The sequence below is a fragment of the Chiroxiphia lanceolata genome, chromosome 1 (genome assembly GCF_009829145.1).
Source record: "Chiroxiphia lanceolata isolate bChiLan1 chromosome 1, bChiLan1.pri, whole genome shotgun sequence".
Lineage (NCBI taxonomy): Eukaryota > Metazoa > Chordata > Aves > Passeriformes > Pipridae > Chiroxiphia > Chiroxiphia lanceolata.
The window spans coordinates 149217586-149237189 of record NC_045637.1 but is presented as its reverse complement, the minus strand read 5'-3'; the positions used below and the strand labels follow the sequence as shown (position 1 = coordinate 149237189).

The window sequence follows — 19604 nt, the reverse complement described above, 5'->3', positions numbered from 1 at the left end:
CTGAGGAAAAATTATGTTCAGATCGGATCAGACATACTGGGTTACGAGGATGCAGTAAGAGGCAAAAAGGCTAATAATGTCTGAAGTTAATGTCTGTTCCTATCGAGCCATGTGAGGAGATCATGTTTGAAGGATGCCCTTTCTAACCAGAAACACGTCAATCTCAGCAACCCTTCTTTTGCAGCCATTTTCTTCTACAACTTCTTATTTTATCGGGTTGTTTTGGTCAGTGCCTCTTCTTCACACAGAATTTACTAAAACCCCTGACAAGAATCTAAAGTGCTACAATCCTCCCCTGTCCACATCCTGACAAAGGAAAACAAAATGCCCTGCAGCCAGTTAATCCTGGAGGAAGGGAGAACAGTCACTATTTCCTCTACTTGACCAATGACATACAGTCATCAGGACTCATCCTAAAATACACTTTCCAGTTGAAAGGAGTTCATTTCAACATATGCAGTATTGGGCAACTAGTTGCACAATATTAAATTACAACCAGAGGAGGAGAAACATCATCTAGTTGGCTTGCAAATATTCGGTCAGAAAATTAAGGTAAAACTGAGAGTCCCCCAAACTTTTTTTTTAACAGAATTAAGGCTGAGCATTGGGATTATCAACACTTAAAACACATCAAGTCCCCCTATAATATAACTTCCAAGAGTAAGTAGAAGCCCCTCCTGGATCCTTCTGAGCTGGGAAATGGCACTGGGGTATCCTATGGCAGCCAAGGCTCCTTGATAACAAGCAGATGTGCAGAATGGCTAAGCAAACATGTTGCTGCGTCCCGTGTCTCACAGATGTACACTTGGAGTGCTGTGCAGTTGCTGGAAACCTTCAGATTGGTCCATGTGAGTTTGAGTGACCCTCAACAGTATCAGATGAGGGTCCCACTCCCACTCTCCTCCATATTTTTTATACATGGGTAGGAGGCACTGCCACGGACCTGCAACTCCGTGTATACACCTGGGGAAATAAAGTTTCCTTCCTCATTTTCACAGGAATAATTTCCTTCCATGTCTCCAGGATTCCCACACAGCTGAATGCCAAGGAAGACAACAAGTAGGCTGTGCTGAACATCATTATCAGTAAGAACATCATTATCAGTTAGACACTTGGAGTTATCCAACCCTTTCAGTACTAAATGGTGAAGGCAGCAGACTAAAGGAATCCTGTAGCCGCCTCTTCTGCAGGGAGGTGTTAAAGGTCCCCTTCCCTCAGGAGAGCACACCCAGGGGAATCCAAGTATCCCATGGAGATGAAGGAAAGCTGTTAGCAGCAGAGATACAAACTCATGGATTCAGCTCAAGAGATGCTCACCTCTTAGCTTTTCCAAAATCCTTCCCAGCTGACTGTGACAGGGGGATTACCAAAGAATTTTTGCTGTGCATTCACCTTTTCAATTAATCACAATAAAAACGACTCATTCTTGTTGTTTAAACAGGAAAAATCGATGGATTATATCTGAGAAAACCCAAGGCATGGCAATTCCAGTAAGATCCATTGCCTCTACATGAAATACAAAGTTGCAGATGTTCACTACTGCCATTTGCCACGATAACAATTGCACTAAAGCTAAAAAAAAAAACCAACTTGGAAAGCATAAAATTCTACTGCATTCATGTTTTGGGTTGAAATAGAAGGTGAAGAGGGTATCATGTAATTTTTGCTATGAGCTTGTTTGTTTTTGAAGGAATTATGCACTAATTTTCATCAAGGTCTGGAAATGCCTTCAGGATGTCTTTTTCACACACACTAGTTATTAAAGAAACTTAAAATGTTTTTAACATCTATTTTTCACAATGAAAATTAAGCTCAGCACAATAAAGTTGAATACATGGGAGCAAAAGAGAACTTCAGAGCATTGTTTGTACTGATTACCGAAGCAGACTGATGAGAATTGGCCATGAGAATTCTTCTCCCACCTAACCCTGTTAGTAGTTTTAACATATGCTAAAAAGCTAAATTAAATGCTACAGGGGACCTACTATTTATTTAGCTCTGCCAGGTTCTGTTAACGCATAAAATACTTTGTCTTTGCTTTTATGTTGTGTTATTTAAAGAGTAAATTGTTTTTCTCCTTGGTGAAGATCCACCATTGTATCATTTATGTAAATTCAAATCAAGACCCACAAGCTGCCTTTTAAGTGAAAAAAAAAAAAAAGATTTCTGGCTTGAAACAACACCAGAGGTCTGCATCAGTGTGAGTTCTAATACATGTGAGATATTCACAGACGTGGAGTTATTCTAAAACTCTGGGATTCAGATGAAGCTTTTCAGCTTCATCTAAACATGCTATAAATACCTGGACCACAATAATGAAGAAGCTTGATAGGAAAACTGACTGAAGAAGCCTCATTAGGTGATGCATAACAGCTTCACATTGACACAGGGTTAACAACCCAATAAATCACCGATCTGAATGAAGGATACTAAGGATAGAGAAGGATGCAAAGGGCAACATGGAGATACTACAGAGAAAAAGAAGCAGAAGTTCTCAGCTGAAAGCTGTATTTAAACATTTGACATACTAAGTGTTCTCCTTCCAATAGGAAACTGAATTACAGAACAACTTGAAATTGTGAAGTGGTTTGACACTATTACACTATTAAGAGTTGGGTTTGAAATGAATATTTAACTTATGCAGCAAAATTCCTTGAAAAAAAAGGAGGCAGGAGGGAGTTCATATGAACTCCAGGTGAAGAATTTTAGAAGTTTGCACAAAGCAATTAAGCTGCATTAGGCAATAATTGCTTTCCAATTTCTTCAAACCAGCACAGTTGGAGTTCTACAGCCATGTAATCAACTTAATGATACTCTTCTCATTTGAAAGAAAGAAAACATTACCCTCCAAACACCACCAAAACAACACATTTAACTGACATTTTGAAATTCAGAAAATATGCTCTTATTCACCATCAGTATGTGTCAGCTTTAATTTAAACAAATGTTTAAAGCTCAGTTAGGGTTTCACATACCCTAAATGCAGGAGGGGTTACCAGAATGCCAATGCTGAATGAATTGAATTTAGAGGTCCTACTCCAAGGCAATATGGATCGTTCTTTAATGTCCATCTGAACTGACATGTACTCCCAAATAACAATCCCATATAGAGTGCAACTGTGAGTGTACCTGAAAGGTGATACTTTATGCAATTTTGAGAGGTGAATCAACCTCTGACTGATAAAACTTCAAGAATAAAAAGTTCTGTGGCCTCCTACTTCGGTGTGCATTTGTACTCAGAAAGCATTGTCTGTTCAAGCCAAATTCCCTCTCTTGGGAAATCAACCATGAAATCATAGAATGGGTTGGGTTGGAAAGGACCTCAAAGATCATCTAGTTCCAATCCCCTTGTGGGACACCTTCCACCAGACCAGGTTGTTCAAACCCCACCCAACCTTCCAGGGAGGGGCGGCCACAATCACACCAAACCCACATAAACCCCACAGAAGTGCCAGCACCACTTGGAGGCAACTCCATACAAACACTAAGTAGGGTCTTACTGTCTGAAAATTACTAAAATTTACCATACACCAAGTTGGTTTTAAATAGCAGTTTTTCAAGAAAGCTTCATCAAAGTAGGGTAAGCAGATTGCACAGGGGATATTAAAGAGCAGGGCAGACATGATACCATCCATGACTCCCAGTACTTTCAGTTCAGGGCCTCCCTATATACTCCTTCTCAGTTTCTCTTTCATGAACTTGCCCAGTCTGTTCTTAACCTCACATAAATTTTCAGCAAGGAGTGTCACTCTAGACAACTATTTACTGTGCAAAGAATCACCTCCTTTTATTCTGCATCTAACCCTGAAAAGTTTCATTTGATGACCCTCAGTTTCTTGCATTAAAAGAAACTGAACAGCCAGGATACAGCCACCTATGATTTTGAAGCTTTTTATCTTCCCTCTGTAACATCTTTTACACACTGAATGGTTCTCAATTGCTTAACTGGGAGCTACTTCAGATCTTTGATCAATCCTTCTGTTGTTCTGCAAAAAACTTTTTAAGTTTTACTACATTCATCTTTGAAGTTAGAGATACACTTTCTGTAAGCCTATGAAAATTAGTCCAAACTCATTTCTCTCGACGTTTCCAACCTCACCAAGGAGATCACATGTGTTCAAGCCAAGCTTTAGCACATCGAAGCTATGAGCTCAGAAATTCTCTCTTCACTAATCACACTCCAGTCTCTCTCAGTCCCTGTGTGAAAGCAGACTCCAGATGCACCATCCATACCCTGTGAATGAACATCCTTCTGGCAAAGGTCAGAGACACTCACAGGGATCATATCTGCAACTACAGCTTTGGGATGCTGTGAGTGCAGATTTTGCCATTTAAATTGCCTGTATTTTCAGTCAGCTGGGATATGGAAGGGAGGAAGGAATTATGAATGAATGGGCAGGGCACGACAGAGGGTTTGCTGTGGGAGGGAAATGGAGGGTGATGGAGAAATGGGACTACTGACTGTGGGAAATAATACAGATCACACAGAAAGCCAAAGGAAGAAAGAAGAGAACAGAGTCACAGCTAAAAAGGAAAACGAACAAGAAAATGGTTAAAGGTGTGAGAAGAAATATCATGTCACAAACACCTGTCTGGGAGCCACTGGAGATGAGGGAAGGAAACTGCAGATCAGGCAGACAGGCAAAGAAGAATAAACCACAACTAAGTGGATACTGAAATAATGATTAGAACTGACGAGCAGAGATTAGGATTAGAAAAATAAAGAGAATGGGAATATGGAGAGAAGTCAACAACATGAAAAAAGACAAGTAGTTGACAAAGAAAGCTGGAGGCAAAAAAAACAAAAACAAAAACAAAAAAAACAGAAAAGGTGTTATTGGAAGAAATGAAAAATCTGTATTCACTCCACATGGAACAGAACTTAAGATCCCAGACTCCCACCACCACCTGTGATTATCACGGATCTCTGCAATCCTATGACAAAGTAGGCATCCCATGTTGTAACAACTACTGCTGTCAGTCCTTCAGCACAGCCTGACAGACTGCCAGCCGTGACATCCCGCTCATGGGGTGCTTCTGTCTGTCTGCCATCATCTTGAGGAAAGAAAATCTGTCCAGGCATCAGACCTGACCTGCCAGTGCTCAGCTGGCTGCCCACCAGTGCAGGACAGCTGAGTGTCAGCAGCAGGAAGACCCAGGTGGGGACAAACAGCTTAAATAGGATGGGAGAGAGACAGAAAAACTGCCTCAGAACATCTGTGAGAGGCTGAGAGTGGGACTCCAGAAACCTGGAGCAGCTGCGAGCACCTGCTCACGCTGGGCAAGAGACATTTCTAAGGATGGTTGGTGTGGCTGGACCTTCCTATGAAACAGAGCAAATCACAGAGCAAAGGTCTGTGCAATGTAAAGGCCCAGTCATGAATGTCACTGATTACAGTGTCAAATTCCACAAGGCACAACTTGTACAAGAGAGCATTAAATACATTATGGTCACAATGGCAATCGTTCAGCCTAAGGAAAAGGCAGGATTTCAGCTGCCTGTGAAATCCTTCTTTGGCCCCATTTGTGCGACACGCCTTCTGTGCTCTGAGAGAGACACAGACCATCTGGAAGGAACTCAAACCAGCGGGAAGAGTTGGAGCTCAAGAAAACACCGTCTACAAAGAAAGTAGCAACAAATTTGGGATCTCTGTTACAAGGTAAAGCATGCTGGGGAAATAAACCAAGCCCCTTTGGCACAAATCTGTCCTCCATTATACTTGGCAGATGGTACAAGTAGTAATGGAATAAACCCAGAATGCGGAGAGTGTGTGGGTTAGACGTGAGGAAAGTGTTTCCAACAGTAAAAACAAAGAAGAGACTTGAAGGGACTGTTCAGGGAAGATATGGAGTTCTTATTATTGGAAGATTTAAAAGCAGTTTATGTAAGCTTGTGTCAGGAATGACAGCTGTAGATAGCTGCCTTGGAAAAGGAGGGGAATGAGATGACTTCCAAAGGTCCCTTCCTGCCCTATGGTGGAGCTGCTTTAACAACGATCTGTTATGAAATTCTTCTGGAGAGCGTTTCCTTAGCTGATGCATGAACAGACAGGATGCACAACCAGCAAATATTTAACTTTTTCCTCATGTTTTGATGTGTGGTATTGGTCTTTAATTGTGCCTTGCAAGCCAAATCAGTAATTTCACTCTGGGTTAGACAGGTCATTGATATAATGCTGAAATATTACTTCACTATTATTAAATAATTAATTTTTGTGACACAAAGGAATACTATGTCCACTTTCCAGATGCAGAAGTAACTGACTGACTTCAGAGGAAGATACTGTAAATGCTTATGTGGATCTAGATCTGAAAGGGTAAAGGCAAAACTCTGAAATGCTTTCAAATGCCCTGTATCATGCACAAGGTCGATCCTCTGCAGAAACAATCCTTGGAGAAAAATATCCATGTAAAACTACAAATTGTATTGTAATACGTGAGCATGAAAAGAAATAATCAGTTTTAAAATTAATCTTAATATTGGTATCTCCTAAAACATGTGCTTGACTTTGCAACTTTAATAATTTTAAAAAATATTTTAATATTAAATCTTTTATCTAACTCCTCCTGCCCAAAGATCTAGCTTCTCCTTCCATCACTGCAGTGTTATTCTGCCCAGATTATCTACTCTCTCTGCCACTCCACAATTTCTTTTTCCACCAAGTGGTGTTCTGAGAGTTGCAAGTTTTGTAATGCACTTTAAGACTAAAAAAAAAAAAAAAGAAAAAGAAGGAACAAAGATAAAGAAGTTTACTGCTACTTTTCCATTTTTCCACCACTTCCTTTGTTCAAGCAATCTACAGATGTTCACCAACCACTTCTTTTTGATGGAATAAAGCACCCAAGCCCTCCATCTCCAGACTCCAGATTTGATCTTAGCAGCAGCAATAAAGCAAGGGGGAATAGTGCAATTGGTCTGGAATGAAAATTAAGTGCTTTGTCCAATTACAAGTGAAGCAGGAAAGCAGGAAGGTGTTTTGCCAGGGTTTCGGGGTTTTTTTTGTAGTTTTAGCAACAGGCTCACAAGAGCAGATACTTAGCAGGCCAAAGTACCAAAATCAAAAAAGCTGTTTGAAAATCTCAGCTTCTACTTATTTATTTTAAGAATGTTCCGCCTTCGTGATTATGGCAAAAGAATTGAAAATGTGCAATTAATACAATTTACAGTCTCTGGGAGCAGACAGAAAGCAAAATGAATGAAAAGGTGTTTTGTTCTTCTATGAAATTGTTTCTAGGCCACTCTTGTTAGCTTTTAATGCTTGGGGTTGACAATGTGGGGAGCAGGGGAGGAAGGTGGAAGTGGGCTCTGCTGTAAGTCACAGCCGGCTCCTGGCTGCTTTCCTGCCTCTTGGGCTGCACTTCCCCTGCTCCCTGCAGGCAGCACAAACCAAGGGAGCAGATTCCTTTCGAAGAAGCTGGATTGCACTCAGCCATAAGTCCCGGGCTGACAGAAGCTTCTCACAAGGCTTATAAAAAGAAAAAGGGAACAACTGAAGGAAAAGGCTCCAAAGCCGGTGACGCTCATGATATATCGGAGCTGGCAGCGTTACGTCTGCCACTGCCAGGCTTGGGAGTTTGTCTTTGCTGGATGTTATTGCCCCTCCCCACATGTGGTCAATAATTCACTCCTTCCTTCCAAGCACATTCCTCACCCCTTTCAGCCTCCCTACCCCGATATGGCTCAGATTCTGTTTATTTTAAAGGTTTTTAAACATATTGCTTTCTGAGCACTAACACTAAATCTGCTGCTCGATTCCCTGCCACAAACCCATTTGCAGTCAATAGTTGTCTTGGACTCCCATATCCCACCTCAGAAAGGTTCCAATATTGGCCATGTCTCTTTGCCTTTTTCTTGAATGCTCTTATTTAGCCTCAGTCTCAGGAAGGATCCAGAGAAAAATAGACAAGCCAAGCTTTGGCTAATCTATCAGCTACTAAAATCTCCATCCTGGTTCTGACATATCTTATGTCAAAATCACTGTTTTTCAGTTGCAAATAATTTATTTCACAGGAAAGACTTCATTTTATGTCCTGTGCTTCTCCAACTCTCTTATCTTGATTTCTGAAGACAGAAATCCAGAATTGTCTTATACTCAACTCTGAAAAAGTGATGCAAAAGTAGCTCCACCTACACCTACATCTACTTCTGGTGGAGGCTTGGATTTTCTGTCTTCTAGGCAATTTCTGCACTGTCTGTTACAATATACTGTCATAATTCTCCTAAGTCTCACATATCTAAAGTTATTTTTAAATATATAAACATTCCACTTTACTGGAAAATAAAGGTTACTTGTGTTATAAAACAGAAGCAGAAAAGCTTACAAAAAAAGAGGCGAAGCGATGAGTATGAATTACTTGGAAATCAGCTTCAAATATCTACTTCCCCAAGTTACAGGTTTAGTCTCTGTGGAGTCACACTTCATCCTAAATCTTGAAGCATTTCCTCCCACCATTACACAACCCAATGCTGTCAGTGTATGTTATTTCACATGCTGTATTTTCTCCTAAGAAAACAGAGGCAAGCCCCCAGAATCCAGTCTTCCTACCCCTGCATGGCACAATGGTAGTGGCAGCACTCCACAGACAATGACACAAAGGATTGATCAAAAAGTCACGGATCAGAAGAGGCTTTTTTCAAGACTCACTCCCAAAGAAACCCTGACATCTGTTTTCTTCCCCCACTGTTATGAGAACATCAATGACTTCTGCAACTCACCCCAATTCTGCATCCAAATTTGGAATCAAAACTACCTGGAGTCAGAGAAACCTCTGACTCTCAATTAATTGTTTCATATCTCCTTAGTACATCTCTTTCCAAAGTCTCAGAGATAGAGTATTATCACTATTATTTTAATTAAAATTAATAGTACCCAGCTCTTTAATGCTTTGATCAGCCAAAGCAATGAGCCTGTAATAGCCACTCCATCTTGACTAATCAAAGTCAACACTTTCAGTTGGAAGGAAGAGTAAGTTGAGGGCAAATAAGGGCTGGTTCAGAAGCAGGCAGAAGTCTTTTCAGAACACTGTTGTCCAGCTTTTAAGTAACCAGTTTATGTCCATGGAAAGTGCTGTAATCAAATATTCATGATAACAGCAAAAAAGTAACCTTGAGGAGAAGAGAGATCAGATGAAACAGCACTAAATTTTTTGCAAATGATCCAAAACAGGGTCAAATAGTGAAGCAAAACAGCTGTTCAGTTCAAGTTGCTCTACATATTTACTGCAATTTAATATCAGCTTTGGAAAATTCCATTAAAAATAGAAATTTTTGTTCATTTCGTTCAGGTGTACACACAAGAGCTATTTAATTGAAATTCTCTATAAGAAGGGAAGTAGCTCTTGGAACCTTAAAAAGTTTGCGAGCACGTAAAACATAAAAATTACATATGCCTCAAGTAGATTAAGTAATTTTTTGTGCATGTAAAATACGTTCTGTGTTGGACTAGGAGGAAGTAAAGTGATGATGACAATTCTCTGCAAGTCTGTCAAAATATAATTACACCTGTAACTGTCTGGTAGCTGGTAACAGCACTCTCTGCAGCAGCAGAGACCTGCTACTGGGTTAGGAGCTGTCATCAGAGCTTCAGGAGAGAAGCTCTGCTGGAATTCTGTGGCACCATTTCAACAGTGATCACACGGTGTGTTCTGGTTTCCCTCATAAAATGTAATTAATACTTTCAATGATTTTGAGGTAATTCATTTTAATAAAAAGTTAAAAAGTACAAACGCTACTTTCTCTATCACAAATTCTGAAATAAGGAAGAACACAGTAGATATGACAAGAGATTTGGTTTACTTTGTTCCTGAAAATATAGTCACACAAGCTGAAACACCAAAAATAACTTCATATATATTTGCTAATACACCATTCCCTGCACAGGAGGAAAGCTTCAGTAATCACATTTTATCGCCTATCACTTATGCCTCTCATAATTTAACCAGCTAATTTCCTGTAATTCAAGGGTTTACCAGTGCAGTCTGAGGACAGCACCCATGGAACGTGCTTTTCACCTTGCCCTCCCCACACACCAATTAACCCCTCGGTCCCAAGCACGGGCTGCTGTTGCTGCTGCTGCTGCTGCTGCTGCCACCACTTCAAAGCACCAGCAGCGTGTCCCAGCCCTGTGCCCCGAGCACTCTGCACCCCATTCCATGACTCCCAGCCCTGCCCCTGACTCAGCACCCTCCTCCTCACTCCCTCACCTGGTTTTTGCTTCCACACCCACGGAGGCAGTGGAGCTGGCAGACTCCTCGGACACTGAGTGCTGAAGGACTGGTGTTAGCTGCTTGGTGCTGTCCACTTCCGTTTGGGCATCCTCTTCTGCAGACTGCTCTTTGACTTCTGTTTAACAAATAAGAAAAAAAAAAATCATTTAGTACGTTACCTACTTATTTAGGCTAAAAAAAAATCCATCTGTAAGCTTTCCCTCCTGCAGCAAATATCCATTTTATTTATGGAAAGATTAACCCATGTAACTTTCTTCTGAGACAGAACAAAATTAAAAGAGTAGGAAATTACCATCTGTAGCTAAAATATGAAATTGAATGCCTATAACATTATTTCCATAACACAGAGTTTCACTGTGAACTAAAGCTGTTCAATAAGCAATGAGGAACAGGGCAGGGGGAGAGTTGTTCAATGACAACCTTTTTATATGAGGTTGGGGTTTCAGACATTCCCATTCTCCGCACATCTCCTCTCGTGCACCTGCTGTGTCAACCCTGAACAAACACCACAGTGAGCACACTAATCTGGGATATAACAAACCTTTTTTCCTCCCACATTAGCTTTAACTTTGATCAATTCCCTGCCAAAGTTCATTCCTGGTTACACTAACTGTGCTGGCACAGCATTGAGGAGATAAAGGAAGGAAGGATATGGTTTATGCCAGCTTAAACTTCCTTCTGATCTGAAGGAATATAACAATTTTTTCAGCATCCTTTTAATTTAGCTTATTTGTCAGACAGAAACTTACATACACATCTACAACCGACTATGCTACTATTTGCCTAGAAAGTTTGTTTATGCTCTGAAACATGTAACACCAAGTTGCCACCGTCTGTGCAACTTTAAATCTTCTTCCCATTCACTTTCCTCTTTTGCACAAAGTGAGTCAGGGGTTTGCCAGAAGGACGTGGTGATGTGCTGCTCCAAGTGCACCAGAATGCACAGTAACAAGGGTCAAGGCTGCAGAGCAAAATTTGGTGTTTCTGCACTTCTGCATACTTTATTTTGAAACCTAAATAACATAAAAATTATATAGGACTCTGGTAGATGAGCTTTGGCATATCCAGCTTAAGACACAAGTGCCTCATCCTGCCTGTGTCCATGGCTGCTTCATCTGTCTCAGGGCAGCACCAGAGGAAGGACCTGCACCTGAGTCACACACCCCCTAAAGCCTCCAGTGAACATGGGTTTGAGCTAGGAGGCCAATGCATACAGTTCTTGCAACCAAGTTCCGTTAGAGTAAAGTAGCAGATAATTTAGAAGATTAAGCAGAAGATACAGTCACATTTTTAAATGAATTAATACACAACATGTCAAAATATAATCAAATATTGCAAAGGATAAATGACTCAAGTGGAGAAACGGATGGTTAGGAGAATCTGTGACATGGGTGGGCATGCACAAAAACCTCCTACAAGCTTTGATCTTATACATAAATACAATAAAAGAGAGAAAAATTCTCAGAACATAAAGCTGCACAGCTTGGTCTGCAATACTGAAAGCATGTGCCCACTACAGCACATGGAGAAGGGTAAATCTGTCTTGTTTGATGTACAGAGATTGAAGTAAAACTACTCTTTAACCTAGAGTGAACACATTTAGGAAGACAATGTATAATATTTAAAACCTTCAGTGAAGTTCTCTGAACCATACTGAAGAGAAACACAAAATTAAGAAAAAAAATAAACCAAAATTCCTGGTCATGATTGGGTGTGCCAGGTACTTACTGGAGCTGGTGTAAACTGAAATTGCTTCACCTATTTCAGTTAAGCTGCTCAGTAACATACATCTGAAATGGTTTTGGACATCTGAAACATCCAAAAATGACTACCTGTTTGAAAGCCAAATGGCTCATGTCAAACCCCTTCCACCAACCTATCCTGAAAAAAAAAATGCTGGATGATCATTTGATGCTAAATAAATATCCTGTTGGGAATACACCCTTTGTAATAGTAAATGGCTCCGTACAGAAAACAAAACAAACCAAACCCAAACCCCACACCCCTTCGTTTTTGGCACATCTGAACAAACATCCCTGCAATCATTCCTGGATGAGGATTCCTGAAACCGGCAGCATCCAGCGGAGCCATTCATAACAGCCTGCAGAGCGTTTCCAACTATGCTGGATCTGAAGGATAATTTTGTGCCAGTAACCCCCAAATTTCTAAATACAACCTCAATGCAGAGAGCAAAACATAAACACTTGGAAGACAGACAGATGCCAAAGCACTAGAAACAAAACCCACAACACAGCCCGGGACAACCACGCCTGAGGAGCTCCAGGAAGACCACCGGAAACTGTGGCCTTGCTCTGATCCATCTTGGCGACTTTCTTTAACCCAGTGAAACTTTGCAAAAGGGACTTTGCTTTACTGTGTGCCTGTAGAAACTTTTGGGCAAGTAAAAGCCATTTACTCTTTGCCAGCTTTCATCTCATTACCATTAGCGGGCACCACCACACTGGGAAGGTGAAGTTCTCGGGACTCCCTCAAGAACCCTGGACTGTGTGAGAAGACACAGATTGTTTCACTACACATGACAACTCTCTGAGCTTACATCCTTATGGAGCTTTCACCCCTGCTGTTTGTTTCTTTAGAGAAGGAGGGACCCAAATTATACTAAATGAGACAAACAACATCCCAACTGCTGTCTCTGCAATAAACCAAACTGTGCCTCAATATGCCGCAGGAAGACTGAAAACTTGGTGCTCACTAAGTAGCATGATGAAAACAGTGTGTGTGTTAGTTGTGTGTGCCATACTTCAACTTTTGTGGAAGTTTTCCTACAAAAGATTAAGGAAGAACAGCAGTAATGCATTTCACGAGTCAAACTCTCAGGATATGGGAGTCCAGCACTGGCACGGCAAAGGGACATCTCAGACACACCTCAGAGATGTTCTTGGAAGCAGGTGGCACAATATATTTAATGAACACTCATCAGATTTGGTTATGGCAACCTACTTTGAAGCTACTGGGAGTGAAGGAACCATGAATGATTAATAAATATGAAGCTCATTTGCAGATTCATACATAAGGCTTTATTTTGAATCTTCATGATTGTTTCTGGCACAATGGAGGTCTTGCCCATGCATAATGAGTTAAGGAGGGGACAGAGATTTAAAAAAGCTAATTCCACAATTCCAAAATATCTTTAAATTCTTTTTTTAATGTTACTATTCTAAAACATTAGGAAAATACTAGGAAAATTTAAATTTAAAAAAATTTTATTATTTGAAGACAATGACATCCATAGTTCTTCCCCACCTGGCTAGGGAGGACAGAAAAGCCTTCTTTTCTTATTCAGTTTAAGAGAAATCTCCCAATACTACAAGGACTAAAGTTCCTATCCACATGAGTCATCAAAAGGGTTGAGACTTCCACATGCTTTACAGCTTGGGTAATACTCATGGAATCACAGCATGGCTGAGGTTGGAAGGCAGCCCAGAGGTCACCTTGTCCAAGGCCCTGCTCAAGCAGGGCCACCAGACCAAGCGGCCCAGGAGTATGACCAGATGGTTTATGAGCATCTCCAAGGATGGAGATATGAAATAGTAGGGGAAAAAAATTAAATTCCCCCCATTGACAGGGGACAGATATGCAGGGAACTCACTGGGATTGACAAAATTTACAGTATTCCTTTGGGAATGTGATGAAGCAACATTGACTAAATATCTAAAAATGTTCTTTTGTTATAAACAATCCTTTTCTGTTTTCTAGTAATCACAAGACCCTATTCTGCAACCTACTTAGGTAAAACTGCAACAAGATAAGGAGATAAATATGTGGGCTCAGCCATGACAATCAGGCAATGAAAAGACACCAGCATATCCAAAAATTTTTCTTTTAAATAGTCGAAAACTACCTGTCAAGTCAGAACCTGAAAATACTGTAGGAATTCTACCACAAAAAAAATTCTTTAAAATCTTATAATTGTCAGTATATAGTGACGCTGAAAAAGAAAAACCAAAGAGGTGTCATAAACATAAAATTAATATTCTACTGCTGTTTAGATGCAGCAGGTTGACTGTTAAACCACTTTACTGGCTGGGGCTTTACTGTCAGACCTACTGCTGATCTGGCAGACAGTGAACCAAATGTCACGAGCTTCCAAAACTTTCACAAGAACAGAAAGTATGGAAGGCTGGAAAATACCAGCATCACCAAACACAGCAGGGAAGTTCCAGGGTCTCAAACTGTTGCTTACTGAGGTGTTCTGCAAGAGGGAGTAACAAGCTTTTAACCAGCAGATGCAACAGTTACTTCTGCACAGGGAAGGGGCAGTGCTGTGTCAGAAAACAGGCAAAGGGACAGGGTGCTTTACCCAGCCTTGCAGGGATCTACAGAACTACAGACACCACCACAACACTCTAGTCCTAGTAGTTTTGAGAGATGAAAGACCAGGTCAATGTAGCAACACTATGAAAAGAAATCTTAACAAGAGAATGCAAATTATCAATTTAAAATGCCTATCTGTTCTGGTTTTGGCTGGGATAGAGTTCATTTTCTTCTTAGTATGTGGTACAGGGCTGTGTTTCGGATTTAGGATGAGAAAAATGTTGGTAACACACCGATGTTTTAGTTGTTGCTAAGTAGTGCTTACTCTAAATCAAGGACACTTCAGTTCCCCGTGCTCTGCCAGTGAGAAGGTGCACAAGGAGATGGGAGGGAAATGGCCAGGACTGCTGACTCCACCTGGCCAGAGGGATGTTCCATACCATAGACCATCACACTCAGTATATCACAGAATCACAGAATGGTTTGGGTTGAAGGCAGCCTTAAAGATCATCCAGTTTCAATCCCCCAGCCATGGACAGGGACACCTTCCACTAGATCAGGTTGCTCGGAGCTCCATCCAACCTGGCCTTGAACAATTCCAGGGATGGGGCATCCACAACTTCTCTGGACAACCTGTTCCATTACCCCACCACCCTCACAGAAAAGAACTTCCTTCCAACATCCAATCTAAATCTACTCCCTCTTAGTTTGAATCCATTCCCCCTTGTCCAGTGTACTACATGCTGTTGTATAAAGTCCCTATCCATCATTCTTGTAGGCTTCCTTTAGATACTGGAAGCCTGGGGACAGTTGGGCAGGAGCTGCCGATGGCTGCTCAGGGACGGGCTGGACATTGGTCAGTGGGTGCTGAGAAACTGTGTTGAGCATCACTTGTTTGTCTTGAGTTTTATTCCTCTCTCTCTCTCTCTCTCCTTTTTATCATCATTATCATTATTAATATTTATTTCAACTATTAAACTGTATTAATCTCAACCCAGGTACTTAGCTGAAAGCTGGGTACGCCATTATCCAATACTGTAATTACCAAGTTTCACTCAGTAACCCAATTTAGGAACAAAACAAGTTTGCACTAGTCATCATTCATAATTCTGTTACTGTTCTGGACACAGTTTGATAGAAACACCACTCTTCCTGTCAGGGTCTGGGGAAGTCAGACTGGCATATGCAGCGATCACTCAGGTGCAGGAATCTTTGACATACGACAACTTCATATGTGAAAGTTTTAGCAGCTGGGACAAACAGACAAACTGCAGATAACTGAGCCCCTGTAGATCACCTGCAACCCTTTGGGATGACAGGGAGCAAGGCATGTTATAGAAACACGGAACCGTTAAGGTTGGAAACGACCTTTAAGATCATCAAGTCCAACCATCAACCCAGCACCACCGTGCTCACCATTAAACCATGTCCTCAAATGCCACATCCACAAGTTCTCAGAACACTTCCAGGGATGGAGCCTCCACCGCTTCTCTGAGCAGTCTGTTCCAACGCTTTACAACCCTTTCAGTGAAAATTTTTTTTCTAATATTTAATCTAAACCTCCCCAGCACAATTCGAGGACTATTGAAGGCCCCACAGAGGGTGATGGCTGTTAATGGCTGTCACCATTACTTGGGCTGCACTGAGCTTGCAGCCACATATTCTTGCCTGCTGAAAACCATCATGGGAGACAGCAGGGGAAAAAGCAAATCGGAGTTTAAGTGTGACAGTAATAACCACATGCAAGAGCCACTTCTCCATGGACAGAGGCACATTTCTTTCATCTTAGGTGAACACTGTAATATTTTATTCACAACAGTAAACAACGAAATGTACAACCACATCAGAAGTGGTTTTTGGGGGGGGGGGGTTTGCTAGTGCTGCATGTGTTTCTTCTAAAACCACTACTTATCTACTTTTTTTACCTTTCTGAAGGACATTGCAGGAGTAATGGCTTCAAAGTGAAAGAGGGTAGGTTTAAATTAAATATTAGGAAGAAATTCTTCACTGTGAAGGTGGTGAGGCACTGGTACAGGTTTCCCAGAGAAGCTGTGGATGCCACATCCCTGGAAGTGTTCAAGGCCAGGCTGGATGGGGATTTGAGTGACCTGGTCTAGTGGAAGGTGTCCCTGTCCATGGTGGGTAGGTTGGACCCAAATGATCTTTAAGGTCCCTTCCAACTCAAACCATTCCATGTATTACTTACTGCAATAGATGTTATATGGAGATAAGAAGAAAGCTTGCAGTTATTCTTTTTGTTAAATATATTTTATACAGAAAATAACTTTGTGCAATAAAATTTTCAATGTAAGACCATTTAAACAGCAATTTTGTTCACTCTAAAAACATGACACCATATTATGGGTAACCAACTCCCAATGATCCATGACTGAGGAGCTTCCCAAGCCAGGAGTGGTATTCAACAGCACTCATCCAATTATTTTTCCACTAGTTTGTTCAGGTCTTTTTCAAACCCATGTCGAGTTGTTCATGCCCAAAGCATCCAGTAGCACTGAATTCTATAATTGCAGCAGATGCCAAGTGCAAATGCACCTGGTCCTTGTGCTTTCTGAACATGACCTGGATGTCCCCTGATTTTTGTGTCGCACAACAATGAATCACCGTGCCCTGTTCATTTTCTCCATACCACTCATCATTTTGTGGGACCCTATTAAATTCCTCCTCAGTGAAATCACTTCAGGTTGAAGGCTTTTACCTCAACTGATCCCCTCACAGAAGCTCTTACTTTCTTGTCGTACTCGTTGGCCTTTCCTGTACTTTCCCAATTACAGCTCATCCATTTGGAGAAGAGAAAGCAGAACTGCACATGGCATTTAGCATGTAGTGATGCCAAAGATTTATAAAGCAACAGTAAAAAAGAAAAAAAAAAAACCCTCACTGATGCTCTATTCCATTTATCCCTGTGCCAGTAATTCTTAGAATTTGTTTCCTTCTTTGACTTCTAAAGGCTCATGCAATTCTCAGAAGAACTAAAGCACCACTTGCTCAGGTGCTCAAATAGCTATTTGAGAGTGATTTTTGTTTATACAAAATTAAAATGGTGATTCTCCCCTGCATGTTCTTTTACAGGCACTACTACTGAATTTAGGAGTCATTTCATTTTCTATGGTCACTCTCCAGTGCCTTGCAGGTGGGCACCTCTTTTATTACCCTAAATAAGTTTATTTTACTCACTATTTTCTTCCCCTTTGTACCTGACCTAGAAAAGGGTTAGCAGGGTTGATGCCTGTGGGACTCCAACACCAGCCTGGTTTATATATGATTTTAACTCATCAGCAGTGAATTTCTCTAATATTTCTTCTACCACACTGAAGAGTCAGCCTCAACACAGCATCACTAAAAATTAAGACAAGTCCACAGAACAAGGAAGGCATCCCTGTTCATGGCAGGGGGGTTGGAACAAGATGACCTCTGTGATTCCATGAACTACAACATACACAGAACAGCCCTTTTTCCAGTGAGGAAACGCATGCTAATTGTTTCAATATATTTGACTGGTAATGTCAACACCAACTCTCCTATCATGTCACTAATGACACAGCAGCAGGGTTAAGATTTGAGGTAATGGAAAAGTGGAATATTCTAGGTCTTTGAAAATTTCCAAAACCTGTTGGTTATGTTTAACAAAGCACAGTTTGATACCAAAACTGCAAAAACAGTATTGAATAAATAAGTAAAAAAAGAAGTCGCCTTTCAGAAATAACCTCCATGATGAAAAACCCAGTGAAGGTAGAATTGATCTGGAAATAACAGATTTCACCAGCTCTCAAAACACCTGAGACAGAGATATCAGTCAGAAGGTAAAAAAATCAGATTTTTCTAAATGGTCCATTTTAAGCTTGCATGATGATAAATAGTATTATCGAGTCAGCCTGTAATGATTTAAAGGCAAATATCAAATAACTTCCTTTTGTGTTTGCTTTCCTCATTACAAGCAAATTACCAGAATATAATGCAAAAATAATAAGATGCTTACAATAATTACAACAACATGCTTCAGTTCTGCTAATTTTTCCAGTGGCTGGACAGGTAGGACTCAGCAGCATTAGAAAGAATAAACTACTCCTTTTCTAATAAGTACATAGAATATTAATTGCCTCAAAACATATTTAAATGCATTTCTAAGCACATATTTGCTGCAAATATTTATGGACAAATTTAATCTACAAGCAAGTCCTCAGTGGCGTTAGTTTTTTCCTTTCATTAATTTTAGAAGGGATGAGTAGTAAGTGATAAGGCCTCAGTATCTGCCTGAAAAGCACAAATTGGATTTTAAAACAACTTTGGTGTTAACACGTGGCTGAGAGCTTCTGCCATTGATTCACCCAAACCAGGACTTGCTCTCAGGTGTGTTTTACTTTGTCTTAATGAGAGGCTCTACTCAGTATCGTTCATGTCATTGCAAAGAATGTCTGTATTTCCTCTAATAAGTAGGATATGGCAAGATTTTTTCTCTTTATAAAAGTGCTTTTCAGGCTGCTTCAAAGCTGATGAGATTCTGAATTAGTCCAAAATTCCCTGGCAGCTCCTACATGAATAACTTTCTGTCACTGAGAAGTGTTTGTTTCTGGTTCTTCTGTGCTTTGCCCAGAGAGAAATGAGGCTGGTCAGAGGGAGGCTCATCCTCAGGAATTTAATGTGAAGTCCAACAAGAAATCAACTGGTCAGGCAACATCACTGGGCCTGGTAATAACGTTACTAATGACAATAATGCAGGCAAGGAGACACTGGTTGATAAAATCATCCAGGCTGCTCTATCTGTTATCAATTCTGAAGTTCCAAACGCCATGTGGAGGTGAGGGTCTCACAGAAAGTAGTGTTGTAAGAACTGGTTGACATGGTATGGATAGTAAACAGAATACCTGATGGATTTACTATTAATTTCCCAAGACACTCCGCAGTTCATAGAAACTTGTTTTATTGCATTTCTCCCAGATTAATATCTGAATCCCAACATTTTTATGTGACACAAAGATGGGAAGAATTGCAGACTCTAGGATGAGTTGAGATATTTCACAAGTGTTCTCAAAGAAAAAAAATTGAATAATCAAATAATTAACACACAGAATTTGCTTTGAACT

The 19604-nt window shown here is 40.6% G+C and overlaps 1 protein-coding gene across 10 annotated transcripts in view; it reads right to left on the bottom strand.

Annotated features, from left to right (window-relative positions):
• KMT2C (lysine methyltransferase 2C) overlaps nt 1-19604 on the bottom strand; it is a 194339-nt gene that overhangs the window by 121524 nt on the left and 53211 nt on the right. For all 10 annotated transcript variants that reach the window (XM_032692870.1, XM_032692911.1, XM_032692865.1 and 7 more), the window contains one exon: nt 10204-10342. In XM_032692870.1, coding sequence (XP_032548761.1) covers nt 10204-10342 — 139 coding nt within the window. The remainder of the gene's footprint in view (nt 1-10203; nt 10343-19604) is intronic.